General features: G+C 49.2%; 5 protein-coding genes across 5 annotated transcripts; 1 reads left to right on the forward strand and 4 right to left on the reverse strand.

Moving 5' to 3' along the window:
- Window positions 1–106: 106 nt before the first annotated feature.
- Window positions 107–773, reverse strand: FOBCDRAFT_221085 (uncharacterized protein). The gene has a single exon (XM_059609570.1). It carries the CDS (start codon window positions 434–436, stop codon window positions 164–166), a length of 273 nt encoding a protein of 90 aa, XP_059467086.1. The 5' UTR covers window positions 437–773; the 3' UTR covers window positions 107–163.
- A 126-nt stretch (window positions 774–899) lies between these two features.
- FOBCDRAFT_159388 (uncharacterized protein) lies at window positions 900–2417 on the reverse strand. The gene is made up of 4 exons (XM_031178965.3): window positions 2236–2417; window positions 1963–2179; window positions 1508–1910; window positions 900–1457 (listed from the first exon to the last, which is right to left on the reverse strand). The coding sequence occupies exons 1-4, from the start codon at window positions 2252–2254 to the stop codon at window positions 1233–1235; spliced, it is 864 nt and encodes a 287-aa protein (XP_031044852.1). The 5' UTR covers window positions 2255–2417; the 3' UTR covers window positions 900–1232.
- A 1940-nt stretch (window positions 2418–4357) lies between these two features.
- Window positions 4358–5099, reverse strand: FOBCDRAFT_30150 (uncharacterized protein). The gene has a single exon (XM_054704226.2). It carries the CDS (start codon window positions 4970–4972, stop codon window positions 4466–4468), a length of 507 nt encoding a protein of 168 aa, XP_054560201.2. The 5' UTR covers window positions 4973–5099; the 3' UTR covers window positions 4358–4465.
- A 504-nt stretch (window positions 5100–5603) lies between these two features.
- On the forward strand, window positions 5604–7702 carry FOBCDRAFT_30162 (uncharacterized protein). The gene is made up of 2 exons (XM_031178962.3): window positions 5604–5975; window positions 6040–7702. The coding sequence occupies exons 1-2, from the start codon at window positions 5797–5799 to the stop codon at window positions 7502–7504; spliced, it is 1644 nt and encodes a 547-aa protein (XP_031044849.2). The 5' UTR covers window positions 5604–5796; the 3' UTR covers window positions 7505–7702.
- Window positions 7602–21046, reverse strand: FOBCDRAFT_291939 (dynein heavy chain, N-terminal region 1-domain-containing protein; the record flags this gene model as incomplete). Its single annotated transcript, XM_031178961.3, has 3 exons — window positions 7602–8341; window positions 8394–20695; window positions 20746–21046. The coding sequence occupies 3 exons, from the start codon at window positions 21044–21046 to the stop codon at window positions 7901–7903; spliced, it is 13044 nt and encodes a 4347-aa protein (XP_031044848.2). The 3' UTR covers window positions 7602–7900.
- Between the last annotated feature and the right edge of the window lie 1788 nt (window positions 21047–22834).

The raw sequence follows: 22834 nt of genomic DNA on the forward strand, positions 1-22834 counted from the left end.
GAGGTTATAGGAAGGAGTATCTGATAAGGCGACTTTTTTTGCTGGGGGTTAGAAAAGAAGAGAGAGGAAGTAGTAAGCTATATATAAATTATAATATTTATTAATATCTTCTTAAAGTTATTATTCTTATAACTAATGTACTAAAAGTTGTATATATAGTATGCTATGTCTGCGAGTCTTTATTTCTTTTATCCTCATTACTTGGCTCAGAACCCAAGCACACAGCTGTTGCATAATCTCCATCGTGGCTTATAGACACCATTGCACTTGTATCTTCTGCTTCTCCTTCGCCGCCCCGTATACGCGCAATTGGCGGGCCACTGCCCAATACCTCGCCCTTCACAAGCCGTCGCTCAACCATGATATCGTGAAACGTCAAATGACGGTGTGGGTGTGCTTTAATGGTAGCCTCCTTTACAGCGAATCTAAACACCATTCAAGTCAGTGGTTGCCGATGATAGACCTGAGAACCCCGCACCTTCCTGCTATGAAAGCAGCACATTTCCACAGTTCAGGATCCTTTGATGTAATGTATTCATGTGGCTGAAGGCTTTTGCTGGCTTCGCTTGTGGCACGTCGTGATGGAGCCTTACGCGCTGCCGCCTGGTAAAGTACATTTAATCGTGCATCTTTCTTCACCAGCTCTTCAGGGGCTAAAACTCTGTTTACAAAGCGTAGAGCCCGCGGGCCTGACAGTATATGGTAAATACGGGAGATTTGGCAAATGTCGGTCCCGATATTCAAAGGGAAAGGAAAAGGCCGCAGAGGCTTCATGACCAGGTGTTGATGGTGGATGGCCAGCTGCGCAAATGAAGTTCCTGGTAATGAGCCGCTAGCGTCGGCAACTTATCGATTAAGCTCCACCACTACGTCAGTGAGCATTTGCTGTGAGCATCGTGTTGATCATTTGTAACCATGTTTCGTATTGTATGAGAAGAAGCTCCAATTACTACCTAAATTTGGGTAACATACAACCTGTAACAAACGTGCGCATGTTGCAGGGTTTGACGATTGTCGATAAATCCTCAACGTCATATTATCTCATTACTCTGTATTCGACAAGGCTTATGGAATCATGCATGCAACAGGCCGGCTAAGAAATACAAACAGTGACCGCAGGCGACTTGAGTTGCAGAAATAGCGACGCGATGTTGGGGAAATGGTGCAAAGTTGGACAAGCAGAGAAAGGCACCGCCGCTCCCCCGGTAATGTCTCTCCATGGCTTGATGTTTTTAATTCTCTGCGAGGAGAGGGGCACGCTCCTGGTCAGCAGGGGCAGTGCGCCAGTTGATCTCGCGGCCAGTCGCGGCAGGAACAGCGACAACGACAGTGGCGATGAAAAGCAGAGCCATGATGACAAAGGCAAAGATCCACTGGAAAGCAATCACCTGGTGAAGGAACTGAGAAACTCCAATTGCAGCAGCAAAGACGCTCAGTGAGAAGCCCATGGTGTAATCCTACATGCTGTCAGCAAGCTACATCGATTGACTGGAGTGATCGAACATACCTTGTAGATGGTGATGAAGAAAAGTCCATAAACAAGAATGGACCAGATGAAGATGTTCCCAAAGATGCGAGCAACGAGGTGGTCGGGGTGGGGAACCATCAGAGCACCATTCCAGTAAATTGCGACAAAAGTCCAAGCCAAAGGTCCGGACACCACAGGAGTATGAATGAATCGGGGATACGTGTTGTGGCGGAAGTAGAGCGAGGAGAGGTTGATGAAGTTGAGAACGAGAATGACCTCAGCCCAGTGGAAGTGAGAGCGGACAAACAGCATGACAAAAGCGAAGTGGAAGAGGTTGTTGAAGATGAAGTGGCTTCCAACGCTGGCAGCAGCGTGAACAATGTCCGAGTTGCTCGAGAATAGGTGACCAATGTAACCAGCCTGGAGAATGAAGAGAACGATCCTGGACAGGCTATCAGTATGCGAGCGCGCGTCAGGGGCTGAGGGATACGCACCAGTAGATGGATGTGATGATTGGGTTCAGCGTAAAGGCAGTGCGATACATGTGGTTCTGCTCCCAGATCTTTCTATTTCTCGTGTGCCCATCATCGGGACGGTTGAGGGTGTAGTAGACAGTGACGACGAGGGACAAGATCCAGGTGACGAGAGTAAGAATCTTGTAGGTGAGGATCGCACTACTAGAGTGGGATTCCCTCTTACCAAAGGGATTGTCTATTGAATGGGTCAGTCGAGATGGATTGGAAGCGGAAGATGACAAGGTAGCTTACACTGTTGCCAGTTTGCCATGATGAAGGGCTGTAGAGCTGAGCTCGGCTCGAGGTTGTAGTCGATGGAAAGGAAAGAAGTTCGCCGTCAAAACAAAGTTGTGTGTGGTGTCGAAGAAGCGATAGGGGGAGAATATGGAGAGGGTGGAGGGGAGAAGAAGTATTTAAACACCCAGAATTATTTACACATTGACCTTCTGCTACTGCACGGGAGGTGTGGTTCACTCCTCTCAAGGCACGTTAGTTGATGTAGGTATGCGGGGAAGCAGGCCTAGGTAGCAAGGGTAGGTAAGGTAAGTAGGTTAAGGTAGGTAAGAGAGGTGAGGAATAAACAGCCACACTCTGGGATCGTCACACCGCAACTGACACCAAATGATTTAAGCTAACAAGACTTCCATCGACGTGCCTTGTTTCTACTCATAGATAAGTACGCCATCTTGTACCAGGAAATGCGAGAAATAACCAATAAGCCCTCCCAGGCAAGAACTTTGTACAACCACAGCAAGGTACGCGCTCAAAGTCAGTGGAGGCTACGTACGTCAAAGGATCAGATCAACAGCAGCGGCGCATGACTTGCCTCTTCACAGCCTCTCAGGCTATATTGGATCTTGTGTCGCCCAGGTGGTGCTTCTTTCATGGTACCCTGTTAGACCATATGACCTCGTTTCTAAGGCGCTAAACCACGGATCAGCTATGAAAAGTGCCGGGAATTAAATAGAGGTCGGGCTGCCATTGGTTTTGAGGCGTTGAGACTGGCAACCATCACGATTGTGGACTCTATGGGTGTGGTAGCAATGGGGAATGACAGTGGTGCCAGATGAGGTACACACTGCAACTGTCAACGTATCTATCTTTACGAGGCAGGCTTTGTGCTCGGCATTTCTATGAGCTGACGTACATTTCCGTTGTGATGTGAATGTCGTAATTCTTATGTAGGTATGTCTCTATAGGTAATAAGGGTTGCTAACTTGTTCAAATGTGGAAGACCTGGAACAAATACAAGTTACAGAACAACATATTGAAGTGGATCTTTATCCCCGAAGACAAGGGAAGGTATCCGTAGTTCTCTGCACAGACCTGCATTCGGAAAGTGCAAGGATGACAGACGTGCATCTAGCCAATGATTGGCAGATCAAGAATGATCCGCTCTAATGACGACAACTTGCTCCAAGCTCCTACCCGCTAAACGAGCGGCTCACAGCGGGACAATGTTCTGTTTTGACCCGCTACCAACCTGGAACTCGTCAAGGTTGTCTACCTTTGGGAGTCTTGCACAAATAGAAAACTCGGTCACTGTAATTACCACCGTGATAGCACGCTATAGTCACTGAAGTCGGTACCACAGGTGGTAAGTGGTAAGTCAACCTTGCATTATTTCGGGTTACAGTTACCCCTTGCTCATCGAGATTCTTCCCACCGACAGGCACGGAGCAAACCACATATTTCCTGCTTTCAAGTGCCCGCATAAGGTACTAGGTATCGATCACCCGATGAGGACCTACAAGTGCAGTTAGATTACCTCATCCTCCAAGTCAATAGCTGGAGATATTCTTCTGAATCTTACTAATCCTTCCATTAACAGCTACCCTGCTAGTATTCTATAATATCAGTCGTCGTGTCCCCTCTTATTTAAACAAGAACTGTTCACCCAGCTTTGCTTTTATTTTGTTGGCCCATACAGTAGGAGGAGGGAGGTAGTATCACTCTCCTGCATCTGCTTTGTTCTAATGCAAGTCTCACGGCACGTATCAAACCGTGTTTCAGTGCACCACCTTCATCGCCAATCGAATCGAGCACCAGCAACAGCTTGCAACCCATGTCTGCACCCTCGAGTTTGGGCGCGCAGATACGTTTGCTACCAAAGCTCCCTGGTACGTCGCTGTGATTGTTGGGGGAACCCGCATTGAATCCACGATTGTCCCGATGGCCAAGATGATACAATATTCATGATGGTCAAGGTAGAAATACCCCAGCACTAGCCAGACAGTTGTTCCAGACAAGTTAGACATGTCCATCATTGCAAAGGCAGCTTTGTGGTATTCTTAGAAACGAGGTCCCTGCAACGCATGAGCTTTGCAGCTTGGTAAAGCGATTCAGAATTCGACCACTAAAACTCGGCCAATGTGAGACACGACCAGTATACCAAACCATCTGCGTTCGCATCAACATTAAAGAATCCACTAAACCGCAAAGTCGTCATAACAGGTTGTCAGCCAGTCCTCTCCAAGGTAGTTCAAGCCTTCAAGTGGTTCAAATCATGACCAAACCTCCCCGAGTGACAAAAGACCCTATCCCCAGCATCTTTCCACTTCTCAAAGCTCGCTTCCCGCCTTGCGCGTCTCTTCTCAATTGAATCTGGGTGATGAGACGGCAAGTGCCAGTCTCTCGATGCGTCTTTGAAGTTATCTCCTAGGATATGGTTCTCGCTCCTGTAGCTGCTCCCTAGTTGCACAACCACAGAATAATTCGTTCTGTCGTTGATGAGCCACTGACGTGGTTCCTCGCCGCTGAAAGGTTTGCGGTTGGTTGCCCAAGACGATTGATGGCTATCCCGAGAATCCTGGTCAGCCCAGGCAGACTCTTTCTTCTCTCGAATGCCACATTGACCGGAAACTTGGGTATCTTGAATTGGTTCGTAGACGTTGGGTATTCGTGGGTATTTGCTAGGTTCCACCCACGAATTATAAAAATCGTCCGTCATGATGGGTTTGCGACGGTATGTTGCTGACGTTGTTTGCATAGTATAACACAGCTGGCGACACAGCTGAAGACGAAGCGTTGATCAATTCTGAGGTTGAGAGGGCACTCAAAAGTCTTAAAGGGTTGCGGGCTTCGGGATTGTCATGTCGATAAAAGTCGGCAGTTCATGCAGATGAGCGCTCGCCCAAAGCTCACGCGCATTTTGCAACATCATGACCAGATTGGGGCCATATCACGCCAATATTGACCAACTACTGGTCAGAATTAAGAACCACGTATTCGATTCCGTCTTAACATGCCAGGGCAGGCCTCAAAAAGCGGCTGTTGGGTATTGGGTGCCGAGTTGGGTGCCGTTGGGCTACAGCAGATCTCAGCACATCACCTCACGTGTGAGGTTTGGAATTTCCATCTTCCTTCGAGAAGAGAGAAAGAGAAGGAGGCCTAGTCGAGGCTGTGCTGCAGTATGCTTGTCATATGGGCCTTGCTTGTTGAGAAAAGCCCCCGAGATCATCCGCCGAAGTTGGTTCGCCAGCTTAACGCATGCACAGCCATAACCATGACCAATCAGACAGGCATATTGTGTTGCTGAAATTACAATCCGAGCAAATTACATACACTCAACTCACCCACTTGAGCCTGAAAGTGATACACGAGGCACCGACATTCTACGTCTTTTATAAATGAGGCGCTCCCCAAGGCAATCTAGAATTACAGTCACATACCGCCAAGAGCCAGGAAAGTGCAAAATGCTGTCTTTAAAAGCGACGAACAGCCCAGTCGCCATTTGCGGGCGATTCCCAATTTCACTAAGCACTCGACAATCTCTTGACTTATGCTCGACTCGCAAAAGACATAGCAAGAATCATGGAGTTTAGAGAACGATCATTTTCACGGGGGACTGACGAGAGGCTACCCAAACCTACAACCCGCATGAACGACGAGACTTGGGAAAGGTTCAAGCCTTTTCTATGCAGTCTTTACAAGAAATATACCCTGAGTGTCGTCATGAATGTCATGGAGAAGAAGTACGGTATTGTTCAAAGGTATCTCACCTATCAAGCACAACACCTAAAATCGTTGATGTTTGACTGACCCTTTCACCAAAAGCAAGCGGCAGTATGGCTATCGTTTCGAGAAATGGGGCATAAAAAAGTACAACGCAAATGAGAAAAAGACTTCTCATAATTCTCTATCACCTAGTGCCATCAACGACTCAATGGACTATGGTGATGTTGGGGCCGACTTCGACCGAGAAGCTCACTCCTTCAACCAACACCCCCTGTCTGACCGTTGCGACCCAGACACTCTAATGGCCGCGGTCGGGTCAGAAAACATGGAGTATGATGAGTCGCTGGATAGCCACAAAGCCACAAACGTTGTCGTCCCATATCCGTGGGCAACTGGGTCATCTGAGGAAGCGAACAAACTGGCTGCTGACTTTTGTGCCGCCATGCTCGACGACACAAACGCATTTGCCTTGTACTCGAATCTCTACGAGATCTTATCGAATAGCAGCCAGTCTGTTCCAGAGACCCGTGAGTTTCTGGCCATCTGTTGTGCCCGTGTCGCTGGTAAACCAGACAATGCTCGTAGCGCAAGGGCAATTCTTGCAAGGGAATGGACCGAGACACCAACGACTCGAGTTTCAGACTCTCCGTTTGTCCTGTCGATGCTCAAAGCTTACGTGGGAAGTCACCAAGAAGATTCGGACAAGTCGGCATTTGTCAAACAAATCAGTCGTAATGTCGAGCAACTGGTTGGCAGCGACGGATCACTTGGAGAGGTTTCACGCAAGTACTCGTCTATCGATCTCGTAGCCTACTTCTTCCTCGATTATGCCCTCGAGATCTATGACGACTGTTTTGACGATTCCAACCCCCCGAACTTTATGACTGAGCATCTCCTGAACGAATTCATCACGACACAACCTTTTATGAACGCTCTACGCAATGACTGTCCATCCTCCCTAAGTCTCTGTCTTAGGTGGTGCAAGGAACAGCTCCGACTCAACCACCCCGTGGCTCTACAAGATGCTCCAGTACAGCCAAGTACTGATATGCGTTGTTGGTGGTACAATATACGTGTCTTTTGCACCCTCTGGGGAGTAATGACGCATTTGGTACGGGCGAATTGTGCCCCTGTATGGTATACTCAGTGCGAGTCAGCCTTTGGCATCCCTCCGTCAGAACTTCTCATAACACTGTCATGGATGATTCGTGCTGAGGCAACCGCAACTGAAACTGATAGCATCATCTCTGATACTGAACTACTCATTCAGGCCGCTGATGGCGCAGACAAGCTACTTCAAGTCGACGAGTCGCAACTGTGGATAGACTTTCTCGAGAGGTTTACTTGGATGAACGAACTGGCCAACCCGGGTGATGCCGAGAGGTCTTTTGAAGCTACTGTCCAGGATGAGCTGCGCAAGTATGTCTCCAAGATGCTTAGAGTCGAGTTGCCACATCCGGCAGGGACCCAATCTACCAGTGTTGGCGAGGTGGACTTTTACAGTTATCCTCAGCACGGTTTTCCTGACTTTGACATCAACTCTCAAATGGACTACTATCCATAGTCTTCTTTCTACATAGCTTAGAGTCTCTAGAATCCCCTTCTTTGCTTGACTTTGTTTCTTCTCGGCTCAAGATTCAATTTACGATGCATAACATGTTCCGATTTTAGGCCGCAGTAGACGAATTCAATGGTGTAGATAGTACAATCAAACAGAACAAGACAGACAAACCCAGTCTATATGATGCAGGGGTATAATCAGCAGTAGTCTTTCAGTACCAGCAACTTCCTCATCCGCACGCCATGCTTGATGCCACATCTAATGAAACAAATAGAAAAGTCAAAGGAACATTGCGCCCTCTGCAGGCTAGACATAAATGGAGTAGCAATTATATAAATCTTCCCGTCAGCATCCAGTCCATATCTCATGCACTCTGGGCACATTATTAGGTGTCCAATCCTACACTTCCGTCACCAACTGCTCGCCTTCATCAAGTAGTTCTGTAACCTTGCGGACGTTCCCAATCAAACTTCGACCAAGATCGCCAAGAAGAAGTTTCTCAGCATTGGCAGGAAGGCCAAGGTAGGTAGGCGGCTCACGCTCGGGCAAGCGGTGAATCCAAGCGTTGAAGTCCTGCAGATTGGTACCGGAGGGCACAACAAGGCCGCCGTCAGGCCCATCAACGAGTTTGTGGTCAACTTCGTAGGCGGCAGGAGTCAGGAATGACGTGACGAGTTGAGAGAGTAGTCTAAAGTCCCCTTCGTTATCGATCTTGCCACCGTAAGTCTCAGTCACCATGTAGCGGAGCATCTCCCAAGGAATGTTCTGGGGAGCAATATTGGTCCGGTTACCAGCCACGCCGTCAATCCAAGTATCAACGATGAAAGCAGAACATTCATACTGCAATGTGTTAGCTACTAATACGATTGTGCTTGAATCCAGGGTTACTCACATCACTATCGTTAAACTCCCAGAATCCCCTCCAACCCAGATTGGGTGCGTATCGCAATCTTTCTTGCACCACTGCATGCAAGAAAGATAGAAGCAAGTAAAGACGAGTTCTCTCGACAGGGCTCTTGGTAGCTCGTGTGGACAGGGAAGACATAGAGTCCTTCATGTTGGCCCTGACACCAGCGGGTTGCTCGTACATGAGTACGCGAGAAGCCCGGAGCAAGTTGACTGGGATCTTTGGGCTTGACTCCATGGACAGGAACAGACGGAAGTCTGAGTGGGGGTTGAGTGACCCCATACGCTTCTCCAGACTCTGCAGCCAGGTAGGGGCCAAATGAACGTTCTTGACCAAGACCCATGAGCCCGTTTGAGCGGCGTTGCTGATTGCTTTGTCTGCACTGGCCAGACCTTCGTTGGAACCCATGGCAATGTTTGTGCACTTGACACGCATTCTCTCCACCAAATTATCCACCTTGTAACTGGCATCGAAACCGGGGCTCGACACCAGAGAGATTGGCAGGGTAGCCGACACTTGAGTGACTGTCTCTTTGAGGTCTTCGACGACATCGAAGATGCCCGAGCCAAAAACTTCGTTGACGAAACGTTCAGCAGCAGGAACAAACCGGTCCATCCTGAAAAGCTTTACGAGTAGAAGAGACAGGAGTGCTTGATCCATGAGCTCAGTCTTGTCATCCCAGATCTGTGGTACAGCGTTCTCGGCTAACTCCTCGGTAAAGAACTTGTCCCAGTCCTGAGCAGAGACGGCGTCGAGCTTTTCCTTGAGAACACCGATCTTCTTAGCCTGGGTGAAGGCCTGATCTCTCTCATCTGGATCTGAAGACAGGTCCTTACCTTCAACACGGTTATCGAGGACGATGTCAATCAAAGACTTGTCCATCTTGTAGGGAGAGGCCTGCGCGAGGAGCATCCCAAGAGTCACCCGATCCTTCTGGAGCAGACCCAGAGCGGTTCGCTTGAACGTGTTGATGAAAAGATCCTTGACGATAACATCACGCCGGACATTGTGGTCAGTCTGGCCAGCCAAATTTTTGTTGCCGTGGAGCACCGACTGGAAAATGTCCAGGAAGTACTGGAGCGAGAATTGGTAGAAGTGGTTGAGGTAATGGAGTTGTTCAAGAACAGCAAAGACGGCACTACAGGATCGGGCGACGATACTGTACTGTTGTGTAATCTCCTCGACTTCAGCCATGACACCTTCGGTGCTGCTCATCTTGCCAGAAATTTCTGCAGCCTCAGTCTTGAGAGTCTCTAGAGTTTCAATGACGTTGTCATCATCAAGAATGTTGCCACGAGACTCGTTGAGGGCCTGAAGTAGTCGTTTCTCCAGCTGTCGCAGATGGACCTTGAACTCTCCCTGAAGCTTGATGAGGTTGGAACGCCGTTCATCAACATCAGGACGCTCAGACTTAAGTACATCGTTAAGAGACTGTGTCTGCAAACTGCTCTGTGTGACAGTAAAGTTGACAAAAGTGGTTCGACTGCAAATATCAGGAGCGAAAGTAGCTGATGGGTCACGAGTGGACAGATAGATCTTGAAGGCAGGCGAAAAATCGATCTCCTGCTTGCCTAGTTGAATGAGGACACGGCCACCTGTCTTCTGGTATTCCTTGTTGAGGACGTGGTTGAGAATGGGATCCAAATGCTCCGCATCCTGGATGAGGATGGGGTTTCCGAACCGCAGAGAACTCTCGAGTTGCTTGGTAAAGGTATCATCCAAGAAACTGGTCACTGTCAGGCGTCGATCTTTGCACTCTCTCTGCAGAAACTCTGTGACTCGTCCTGAGGGGTCAATGATGAGAGGGTAACGGTTGAAGCGCTTGAGAATAATGGCATTCTCTGTGCATAAGTCATCGACGGGAAGAGTGTTCTCTTGCCAACCCAGACGTTCATCTGCAGTCGACAAGTATTCCGTGACAGGGTTAGGGGATTTGTAATGTATACCAGAGAGGTGAAGCTGGTGGAACCAATCATCCATCATCAACTTTCGGAAGGTTTGGTCATAGAGACCGCTATAGGCCAAGAAAGCAGCAGCAACAAGGACATCTCCGACCAATGTGCTGATTTGGATCTCGAAAGACTTGCTGCCCTCTTCCCAGCGAACTCGTTCCGAAGACAAGCTGTCGAGAAGCCTGACACTGCGATCGACCTTGAACTGGACCTTCGACATCTCAGCTTTGATGGATTGTGTCTCGCTAATCAGCGCAGCATATTCCGTCTTGTACCTATTGATGCTAGATTCCAGGTCTGCAATCTTGTTCTGCACAGCCTTGGCGTCTGCCTTGGTGTTCAGAGCTTTCTCCTCCAATTCCTCGACCTCGAGCTTGAGAGGGCCAACACGATCAAGAATGTCGAAGTAGTTGACTTGAGCGCTAACCCATTGAACGAGGGGTCCGCAAGCCTTCGAGGCACGATTGACCTTCTCGAATGTGAATTCAGGGTTGGACAGGAAATCGTTACGCATCTTGTTTCTCAGAGCCTTGGTCATCTGCCTGGCGTTGTCGAACATGAGAATGCTAGCGATGAAATCGTCCTTTCGTACGATACCCTGTACGGCCTTCCAGTCGTTGATCCTGTGACCAAGAAGCGTACACACAGCGTCCATAGCAAGTCGCACACCTTGAGGTGGATTGCCCATGGACCTGACTTCAGTCAAGTGTTGCCGCTTGATGTTACTGACGCTAGCCTTTGCTTCCTCGACCGCAGGTTCTGCCTTAGCCAGATCCTCCAGTACAACCTTCTTCCGCGACGCAACCTCGACTTCTTGCTTATCCAAAGCAGCCTGGATCTCAAGCGATGCGGTCTTTTCTTGCTCCGCCAGTCGCTGATCAGCCACCATTCGCTGCAGCTTCTCATTGGCCTCAGCATCCTTCTGCTCTAGTTGTTTCTTCTTCTCTGCCAGGCTCACTCTAAGATCTCGAACCTTGTCGACAGTGTCTCGGAGCTTCTCCAGGCCAACATTCAAGTGGCGTTGCTGTTCTTCGAGATCCTCCCGTTTCTCGTTATAAAGCTTGACGTACTGGGCAACGAAATCGAGGAAGTGACGAGGGGTCAGGAAAGTGACCTTGCCCTGTTGCTTGAATAGCTTCTCATTGTACCGCTGCAAAGAGTAATGAATGTAAACCATAGAGTTGACAACTGTCTCGCGATGGGATGGAGGCAGCTGCAGGCCACGATAGGCCACAGGAACGGTATCAGGGCATTCGAAATTGCTTCGGTCCAGGTCAATAGACTGGGTGAGCTCATGGCCGACCTGGAAAAGGGCTTGGTCAGACCAGTCACCGAACCAATTGAGAACACAACGGTTGAACAAGGCGGGACTGGTAGCAGCCTTGGAAGAGAGACCGTCCTCGGGTGGGTTCATGGTGAAGACGACATGTAGGTTCTTCACAATTTGCTGGGTAAACCACTTATACAACTCTTCTGGGGAGTCAAGGTGCAGGTTTTGTCGCTGAGCACCCTCCTTGCATGCTGTCATAAGAGCAGCGTATTCGTCACCCTCAAAAAGACCGGGCACTTCAGCGTTGGCGAGGAGGGTGTTCATTCTTTCGAGAAATCCTGAATCCAAAACGTTTGACTCGTCCATGATAAAGCAAATCTTCTCGCCCTTGCAGCCACAACGACGAAGAACGTCTCGAAGATCATCATCAAAGTCCTCAGCAGAATACTTGCCATGGACCTTGATCTGGAAGACTTTGAGACCATTCATCCAGGCCACGAAACGAGACAAGGTGGTTTTGCCACTACCACTCACACCAATCAAGATAAGATGACCTTGGGGCTGTCGGAAGACACGATCAATGCGCAGCACATGCTCCAAGACGTCATTGAACAGAATTAGAGGAACATCCACCTCCTCTTCGCAAAAGGTCTTCAATCTCGCCTTGACAAAATCTCTTAGCTGTTCGCGATCAACCGGAACGTAATTCTTGGATAACCAGTTAGAGAACAGAATAGGCCCTCCCAGGGCCTTCTCCTCGTCGATATTGGGAAAGTATTCAAGTGCAATGCGGCGCACGCTTTCGTCGGTCCACTGTCGCTCGTCTTCGGCGACCAGACGATCCTGGAACAGACGAAGAGCTTCGTGAGCCCAGATTCGAATTAGACCTTCAATAGATAAGGCCTCCAGAGGTCGGATGGCTTCGTAAACGCCACGAACCCATCGCGTTAGCTCACGGGGACTGTATACATAGTGGGGTTGAATCTTTGGCGTGAACCTCTGTTGAGATTCGAGATAGAAGCGAACCATGGCATGAGTAAGAGCCTCAGAGTATCCCCTGAGAGACGGAACGATCTTGAGAACAGCGGAATTGAAAGTGCCGTAGATTTGGTTGAGGGACAGTTCACCAGGATAGTCGACCATGATCAGAGGTGCGTGTCGGAGGAATCGAGCACCCATAGGGGTACGTCCAGCATCTGTAGGAGGATTGCAAGCACCAACAAATTGAATGCGGTCGAGTGTAACCCAGGACTTATCGGACGTTCGCCAGAAACCATTGTGCTCTACCATTTGGCGCAGGAAGGATATGGCGCGTTGAGTTCCATATTTGTCTGGTGCGGGCAAGTTGATCTCATCACAGAAAACAACAAGCCATCGACCGATTTGGGTTGGGGATAGCATCACACCGTTCAGTGTCTTCTTGTACTCGCAGTATTGCTCAAAGGTCTTGATGAGCAGATCGGGTGTGGTTGCACTTGAGAAGTTCAGGCCGACGACCTCCATGTTTGGCAGCTTCCGAAGTGCACTGAATAAAGTCATTGTCTTACCAGAACCAGGAGGACCGCAGAGGAGTAGGGGCTTGTGCTCGGCAAGCCACGAGTACAGAACATCTTCGTGGCGAACAGTATCCAGAGTAGGAATGACCACATCGGTCTGGGTGATAGAATGAGTGTTGACCTCCACAGAAGGAACCTGGTTTTGCCATGGCGCCCATTCAGATTTAGGCAAAGTAACATCGAAGTCGATGAGTGAGCTTGTGCCGTCAAGAGGAGGTGAGCCAAAGTTTGCCAAAGCACAAAGCTCGTCGCCGAAGGCCTTTCTGTCATTTAGGGGGCAATCACCCGTGAGGGCCCAAACGAGTGCCAAGAGAAGCTTCTTTGAGATGAACGCTTCGATCTGTTCAGACTCGAGAGGGAAGTCGGAATGCTGGCCATTGTATTCAATTGCATCACGAACTGCTTTATTGAGCAGTGAGAAAAGGGTAGTCAAAACGCGTGCGACTGTAAACTCCATGATGTGGTTGTAGGCCTCGGCTCGCTTCAAGGCCTGGAGAATGAGATCCTCCTCGGTAAGATAGATACGAAGCAAGGCAGCGAACTCACTTTGCACAGACAGAGTCTTAGCAGGGTTCTGACCGGTGGCAACGCTGTCTTCATCCAAGTCCTCGAAGGGGACGCTGCTAAGAGTGGACAGATAGTTTTCAACCATCATGTTGGGTGATACAGTGTCCTCACTAAACCAGACCATGCCGCAACGACTGACAGTAGCCAGGGTTGCATATTTGAGCGTCTCGACTTCAAACATGATTCGGACGTTGGAGGGTAGATTGAGGCGTTCTCCGTTGGGAAGCGTGAGAAGCTTGTTGTCGTCAAGAACACTGTTCAAATTTTCAACCCACTCAGGATCAACATCACCATCAAAGACAATCCAGTGTCGCTTGGAATCCTCACCACGGAGGTTGTCGACGATCTTTCGGAGAATGCTAGTGAACAGACCATCGGTCCACTCACGAGTGGTAGAGTCGAGGTTTCCGTACAGAGCCTCCTTGGACATGACCTTGGAGTCGATGACATGTGAGACGCCCTCAACGCCCTCGACCTTCTGGAGTGCATCAAGCAAAAGTCTCCAGGCTGCGGATTTTCCAGAGCCAGAGTTGCCGACCATCATCACACCGTGGTGGATCTTCTGAATCTGGTACAGCTGGAGAACCTTTGTCATCCAAAGCTCGTTGACTACAAGGTGACGTTCGGCAGCGAGGGTTCGGATGGCATCTTCCAGTTCCACAAGGTTGGCTGGAACGTACTGCACACCAGGAAAGCAATCGGCTTCAATAGTCATCATGATGTCAACATCGGACTTGATCAGCTTAGGTGCAATGGTTTCTCGGATACTTTGCACAAGAATTTCGGGTTCGACGACCTCTTCGGCTCCAAGACTGCCCGCACCTAGACGAGCACGTTTTAGACCACCGGAACTGACAAGAACACTCTTCAGCGCACGCAGGCCGAAATCGTAATGCGCTTGCTTGGACAGCTTGCCAGAACACTGGTCAAAGAAGGGAACCGTGTGTTTGGATAGTTGCTTGGCTTGATTAAAGCCTTGGGAGTAAAGCATAACTTCGGCGATGAGCTCCTTATCTGGCTTGGACATGGCGACACTTCGGAAAAGCTTCTTCAAGTTGTCGGGCAGATTGGAACGACCAGCGTAGCCGGGGTTCATGGTGATAAAGATACCTGTGTTTTCGTTGACATGGAGCTGGCGGCCGACCAACTCAATTTGCGACTGGTCATCTTCAGCACCTTGCTTCAGGCCCAGCTGAATGTTCTGAATCTGTTGAGAGACGGCCGAGAGGATTCGTTCTTCCAGACGATTGAACTCGTCGAAGCAACCCCAAGCACCAACCTGGCAAATACCAAGGAAAATGCGGCCCATAGCTTGGAAATCGAAAGTGTCGTCACAGCAAAAGACAAGGGTGAATCTACCCAGCTGCACACCGAGAGCCTTGACTGACTCTGTCTTACCCGTACCAGCGGGTCCATAAGGAGAACCACCAAGACGTTGGCACAAAGCTTGAGTAAGAGTAAGGAAACAACGATCAGTCAGCGGGGTGCGAACAAGACGTTCCGGAACTCCCAGGTATTCGAAACCATAGTTGAGTTTGGCATTGGCCATCTTGATGTCAAGGCGGTCGAGGAACTCGCCATCAGGATTGTAGATGTATCTCATTTGTAGCTGCCATAGGTAATGGCTGGTGGAATTAGCATTGGCGTTGAGAAGCTTTTCGATGGTATCACGCTGGTGGACACATTCTGTAATCAGCTGTTCACATTTCTTCCTCAGGATAACTTCGAGTTCGCCAAGGACGGTGTCTGCAAGCACACGAAGAACTTCGACCTCCCGATCAAACAGCATCTTCAATGTGCTGCCGCCAGCAGATAGGGACTGTTCGACAGCTGTGGTCCAGGCAACTTGCGTGGCTAGAACTACAATCTGACTGGGATAGGCATCCATGAACGCATTTAATGCATCACGATCAATCTTCTCTGATTCGAAGATAGGGGTGTAATGATCGACAGCCTCGGCGAGGAGCTCAGCAAGGGTCAACTTCATGCCACCCTCCAAAAGGGCTAGCCAGTCGTTGATCTTGGGGGTTTTCGCCAAAGAAATCTCCTTCTTCAGCCGAACCACCTCACCTTCTTTGGAAGTGAAGCCAGATATAACAGTCTCATCGTCCATGACGAGCCCCGAGAGACCCGCAAACATTTTCTTGAAGTGCTTGGCAATGCGTAACGTGTCGTTACTGTTACCAATCATCTCGAGCAAGTCTTCGTCACCCACGAAGTAGAATCGTGGGAATGAAACACGTTCCTTCTCCAGATACTCGCCAAGAGCCTTCTGGATCTTGTTAAGCATTTCAGCCAGTCGTTCCAATGACTTCTGCACGTTGGGAATGTTGAGAACTTCCAATACGTATGGTGACTTGTTGGCTTTCTTCATAACAGCCAGGAACTCGCTGTTGATGTTCTGGAAGCGTCCAGACTCAATAGGGAGGAGGTGCTTGATATCAGCGTTACCAGTGAAGACACCCTCGAGGTAAACCCACTGACGCTGGACATCAATCCAGACATCAAAGAGCACATGAACACGGTTGAGCTTGTCTTCCCAAGACACAGCTTCTTCCTCGAACTCTTTGTAGTAAGGGGAGTGCTTCATCGCCTGAAGTGAGTTGAGGTTTTCGCTGCACTTGGCAAAAAGATCGTCCCAGCCGCGAATGAGACGGATCTTGTTTTGATAGTTGACCATCTCCAATGCGTAGTTTTGCCAAGTCTCGCGAACTTGCTTTAGGAATTCTTCGAGGGCCATCTCACCCTGGGCTTGGGCAATAATGTCTTTGACGATGACTTCGGTGGCAATCAGGTTAAGATCCCAAACATCACCAAGAGTCATGGAGCTAGGAGAAAATCGCTTCTGGGGCTTAATCTGTTTATAGATCTTGACCCAGTGACGCTCACGGATAGCGTCAGACTTCAGGTCGGATAGGATGGGGTTGACCTTGAGGAAGCCACGCAGAATGCCCTGCACATGCTCGAAAGCGGCATACTGACGCATCCTGCTGGGCATGTCCTTGGTACTCTTGATAAGGTCATCGACCTTGGAACGGATCTTTCGTGGTTGAACAGCAGTCCAGAGGATATCGCGTGTTTCATTGAGACTCGCCCATATAGTAGAAAGGTTTGACCAAACAGACTGAAAATCTCGTACCTCCTCTAGAGTGGACTCAAGAGAAGTATCCATGCTAGCGGGGATATCCAGTGCCTCTTTAGCCTTGACAACCATTTGGGCATCGTCCTGCAACTTCGAGATGCGAGCCTCGAAGGAGGACAAGGTAGCGGAAGCAACGTCAGGTTGAATGGTGCCAGACACTGGCTTCTCTTCATTCCATTGGGCGGCAATCTCGGCAATGCGTTCGTTAACCAACTTATCCTCAGCAGTGATCTTGGCTCTTAAAGCATCGCTTTGTTCTTGAACGATTCTTGACTTCTTCTCAAGAATCTCCTTCAAAGCCTCCCACTGGCTGTCTATCTGCTCAATGTGAAGCCAGTCATTAGGGAACTGGTATCGTTGTCTTACGAGCATGGATTGTCCTTGGCGAAACATATCAATCTCGGGCGCCCATGTTTTCACGTTGCGTTTGCAACTCTGAACGACTGTTATGAATTGCACGGCCTGTGCAGTTGATGAAGCATCAGAGCTTTGGCTCTCGAGATGTTTGCGCGCCTTCTCAATCTCCGCATTAATGTCGCGCATGCGATTGCCAAGGCGGCTGGCGAACTTCATCAGAATCTCATGTTGCCACTGGTCATACTTCGCGTTGACCTTGGTCTGCACTTGATCATAGTCAACAGTGAGATGTCCAAATTCCCGGCTGACCTCCTGCGTGTCAAAGGTTGAGCGGTTTTTGCGGAGATCCTGTAAAAGCTGTAGCCATCGAGGGAGTGGCTCGCCGAGAGCATCGTAAACTTGTTCAGATTGAAGGTCCCAGAGTGACTGAAACTGAAGCCACTTGTCAACATACGCGCTAATTTCCTGAAGCTTCTTTTCAACAGAAATATAAACACGCTGCAGAAGTCCGGCGCATTCGGTCGGCAGGTCGGTAAACCGAGCCTCATCGTGAGCAGCAGTGGTGAGGCTCATCTGATAACGGGTGGCCTTGATCTTGCGGAGATTGCAGACAATTCCAAGCCACTCGTGAAGGTGAAGGAACCAGCTCGCACGCGCAAACTCCAGAGGAGGGTCAAGATAGATTACTTGGTTACGCATGACCACTTCAAGAACAAGACGCTTCATTGTGGGAGTTTCGGACTTAGTCTCATCAGTATTGGTTTTTCGGCGAGTTTCCTCTTCGGGTGTATCATCCTCAAATGCGGCGATCCACGAGTGAACTGCACTCTGAAGGCGCGTCAGGAGGATAGACTGAATCTTGGCGTTTAGCTCTCGCACCCAGAAGTCCAGGTTGACATATTGTTCCAAGTTCAGTTGATCCACGGCCGATTGAATCGTATCCAGGCGACCATGGAACGCAGCTTCGTCATAGGGGCAAGTGTTGAGTTCCTTCAGGGCTTGTTCAACAGTGGTATGGATGAAGTTCAAAGAGACCGCCTTCTGCTGGAGAACTGATACAGCTGCTGCAAATCCACGGATAAACATACCATGCTTGCTCTCAGTATTCTTGGCCAGACCGAAATCAGTTCCACCAGGTAGCAAGGGGCGAGTCTGTCTATTTTCAGAGTAGAATAACTCGTGCGAGTTGATGAAGGATTCCCATCGTAGCGGGACACCCTCCCCGATGAGCCTGTACACATCATTTCGATACCCATTAAGAAGGACAGACTCCTCTCCCATGGCAGAAATCTGACGCAGAGTCTGTGAAAGGGTTCTCACACTCTCCATGAGGCTAACAGCATAGGGATAGACTCGCTTCGCATCCTTGGATACAGTCGTCACAGCATGTGGGACTGAGTACGATTGCCAAGTAAGATTACGAGTCTCCTTGAACAAGGTGATGACTTGCGGGTCAAAGTTCACAGCAAGCTCGAGAATACCACCAGCGGATCTTACACGAGCAATATCGAAAAGCTGCCCTGAAATTGAAATCTTGCGTCGTCCGACGTCATTTAGCCAGGCATCGTAGATTCGGCTCGTGTCGAGCTTCTGCTTGAAGAGTTCACTCTCCTCCTGAAGCTTATGACCTTCGGCGTGCAGAGTCCAGTCTGGGCCGAGAACAGCTTCAACCTTTCGCATGTATCCATCAAGCTGGAACTCAATCTGACGAGCCCAGATGATAGCACCCGAAACAGGAGGGAGATCGCGTAGTTGAGCCATAGCGTGAGTTTCTGAATGACCATACTGTTGCTTGAACCGCTCGTGGAGGCCGTTGATCGCTTGCTTGACGTGGTCCATAAGCTGGTTCTGGTATTCCTGAATTGCGCCACGAATCTTTGGGCGCACGAAAAGGGCGTTGAATTTGGAGAATACTCGGAACATCTCGTTGGCAGTCTTTGCTGTAGCCAGTCGCTCTCGAAGTCTGCGGATGATGGAATTCTCTACACGGGTCGTACGCTCGTTGTAGAGGTTCTCGGCTCGTACCCATCGTTCCTTGCCCTGGTCTGTAACATCCAGAAGATCAACGTTCTGAAGAGCCTCCCAAGCCTGCTTAACTTCCTCCACAGCATCGACGTTACCAATCTCTTCAACAATGATGCCATTGAATTCGGTGGCCTCGGTAACGCCAGGAATAGTTGCTTGGGGGCCCAGGACGGTGACGATCGTACGCTGGAGCTGCTCGTGGTTGTCGCGGAAAGTGCTGACATACTTGATTCTCGCCTCAAGTTCGGAATGCTTCTTGACAATCTTGATGGGAATGAACTTCTCGTTTCTTCGTCGGGTCACCTCACGAGCTACGTTGGTGAACTCCTTGACGTTTTCTTCCCAAATTTGGAAAATCTGGTCACATGTTTGCATGATGTTTTTGAATTGCTGATAATCCAGATTAACCAATTCAGTTCCTGTCAACAGCCTATGAAGCACATCATCGAGATCAGCAGAGATGGCTTCGACAAGAGGAAGAGCCCTGCGGATAGGATAAGGGCAGATCCTCAGCTTCTTGTTCAGATGGCTGAAGATCTGATGAATGGCTTCCCCTACTTTCGGCAGAGAAGTAGCAGACAGCAACTCGTCGAGGGGGAAATCTCGCATAAGCTGGTTGTACTTCTGTACCTTATCCATAGCCTCTTTCAAACCAGTGTCAGCCGTGAAACTGACGGTGGCCTGAAAACGCTTGGCGTGCTTGAGAATTTCCAGCGTCAAGAGCACGCCCTCACTACGGAGCTGGCCCTCGATGCCCTCCAGAGCTGACTCCATGGACAACCAGAAATTGACTTCCTGGCTCGCGGTGCTAAACTCCTGGTTCGCATTCGATGAAGGGTCCTTGGTCAGCTTGGTGATTCCTTGGATAGACTTAATCCAGGTGTTCACGTTTGCTTGCAATCGGTTGAGAAAGGTACTGTCCTGGAGAAGGTTCTGTGGAATTCCATCGATGGATGGCCGGTTGTTGTGAGCCTCGGCCTCATCGAGGACATTCTGAACGATAGAATGAAACGTAAGGGATATCTCGGGGATATCGACGTTCTGCTGGAGATGCAGCAAGCTCAGTTCCAAATCGTTCAATCGCTTCTTCGTTACAGGGATTCCAGTCTTTGCATCAACATCAGCTCGACCTCTTGATCCGTTCGCCAGTTGTTGGCTCTTAGTATTGGCATCAAAGTAGGGTACCAGGGCATGGTGGACCTGAGAATGAAGAACCTCCCAAGGAGAGAGTACCGAGCCCTGTTCTCCAACTCCAGCGTTGAGAGATGCAGGACCAGGCAAATTAGTAATAAATATTTGAGATGTAAGGGGTCGAGCTGGGTCTATAGGCTGGGGAGACTTGATGAGGACAAGGGAAGCGACAGTCGTCGGGGACGATGAGATCTCGGTCGACAAGGTGTAGTTGTAAGAGACGGGCGCTGCTTCACATTAGCAAGCCATGACTATCATAACATTGAAATGAACGAACAAGAAGGGTCGGCTCCAGGCTCAACTGCAGATGAATTTGCGAAATCTTTCTGGATGTAAAGCACATTCTGAGTATCGCTCGCAAAGCGTGTGCATCGTGAAATAGTCTCGCTATAGCGGGACTTATGCAGCAAGCTTCCCACTTGTTCGAGTTCATCTCGTGTAGCTCCAAGTGCGACCTCGCAGACGGAGGCGAGATGTTCGACAACGCGTTCCGGTTCGATAGTAGGGAAGGTCGGGGAGGATGTTACGCCGTTGGCGGAAGCTCCAGGGCTCGGCACGGCGGGCGAAGTGACCTCCATGGTGATAAGAGGGCCGGAAGAAGAGAGTATATGACCGTTTTAATGGCGCGCGATCATTTCCGAATCGTCAGTGAGCTATGGGTAAAGGACGCAATCGAGAAGGTTGTATGTGGCGGTCGAGCGAGCTTCGGGTTGGGCGCAAACGTGGTGACAAGTCAGATATTAAAAAGCTTTAGCAAAATCAAAAGATGAGCTCAAAGGCTAAGGAGCGTGTAGTTGACAAACAACTGTAGATAGTCGTGAAATAAATTCGCAGAGGTGCTAAGAAGTCTTCAGCGACAGGTTGGGGTTTGGTGATTTAAAATGAAGGTCATCCAGGAGTTGTTGACTTTCAATAAGGGCACCTCACACCTCAGCTTTGGCTCTACCGAATCTACGGGCTGTTCAAGACGCGACTAAATCCAGGGGTACCCCTGTTGTGAATGCCCGGGCATGATCGGCAATTGGCTGAAATGGATGTGTCAGAATGCCATTGGACGTCAGGTCACCTAAAACAGTCGCTCGCACAGGGGATAAACGCGCTGTAGCCCGTTACAGCCCCCTGGAATCACTGCAGATTGAGAAAGTGGAGCAGTACGTATCCAGCCCACATGCAACCGACCGGAGATGCTTGTGAGCCTTGATTGGTCCTAACGCTCAAAAGAAAAGGCCCGGCATAAACTGAAGACACGGCCAGGGGCTGCATGTTTGCAAAGCAAATAAGATTGAAACCTTCAGCAACCATCTGCCACTGTGAACGGTGCTTATTGATGGCATCCAATGACATGTATGAACGAGTATGGAAGACCTAGACGAACCAAACACAACCCATGAGCATTTACACTCCAGCTGGCTAGAGGTTACTGTTCTATCCATCCCCAATTCTGCTACTTGTCCTTGCTTACCAGGCCTAGCTTGAGTACCTGTATTTGGGATCTTGTGCGGAGATACGTGCGGAGTACACGTTCAACTAATGAATAAAGGTAAGGTTAACGTCAATACCCTACGTGATATAAATTCAACTGTCATCAGTTAATCATAAGGCCACCAAGCCTCTGGTATCCACACCGGACGTATAAATAAGTTAAGTTGTGGCTAGAGACTAGACGTTTGAAACGGCTTTGTCAATATCAATAACTATATAACAGGTAGACAAGGGAGGTTAATGAATCTACACCAGTGCATTGATCTATATTGAGCCCAACGGCAACTATCACTTATCGATGCATTTCAGGGTCGGATCGCTCAACAAATATGTATTCCAATCATCACCGTTTCTTCCCATGAAAATGTGTCAGGCACACAAATTTCGAGTGCAAAAACGAAAGCCACGTAATCTTGAAAACCATGCTCCAGAAAGAAAACAAACCTGCCGCCCAGGATCAACTTGAATAAGCATTGCGCAAAACCAGTCTCATAAGCGTAAGCATTTGCCAAACATTCCCGATCATAACGCCTTTGTACTTATCGACGATAACCCAACTTCTCATTCAATACTAACCACTCGACCAACCGATGCGCCATTGGGTGAGATCAGACTTGGGGTTGGTTTGCCCCATTTCCGTTGCTTCCTGCTAGTCGCTGTCGTTGAAACATAACCCTTTCGTTGCAAATATCAATGAACTCTTCGAATTTTCTTATGATGACTTCTTTTTCTTCCAGTTTCGTCTTCAGCTCACTGATTTCTTTGTCCTTCTTTTCCTCCATTTCTTGCATTTCTTCGCGAGCTTTTGCGATTTCACGCCTCAACTCAGCGCGAATGCGATCTTCAGGGGACTGGTGAGGTTTGCTGTATATAGCTGGTCTGTT

Source organism: Fusarium oxysporum, chromosome IV, assembly GCF_013085055.1.
Source record: "Fusarium oxysporum Fo47 chromosome IV, complete sequence".
In the NCBI taxonomy this organism is placed as follows: Eukaryota; Fungi; Ascomycota; class Sordariomycetes; order Hypocreales; family Nectriaceae; genus Fusarium; species Fusarium oxysporum.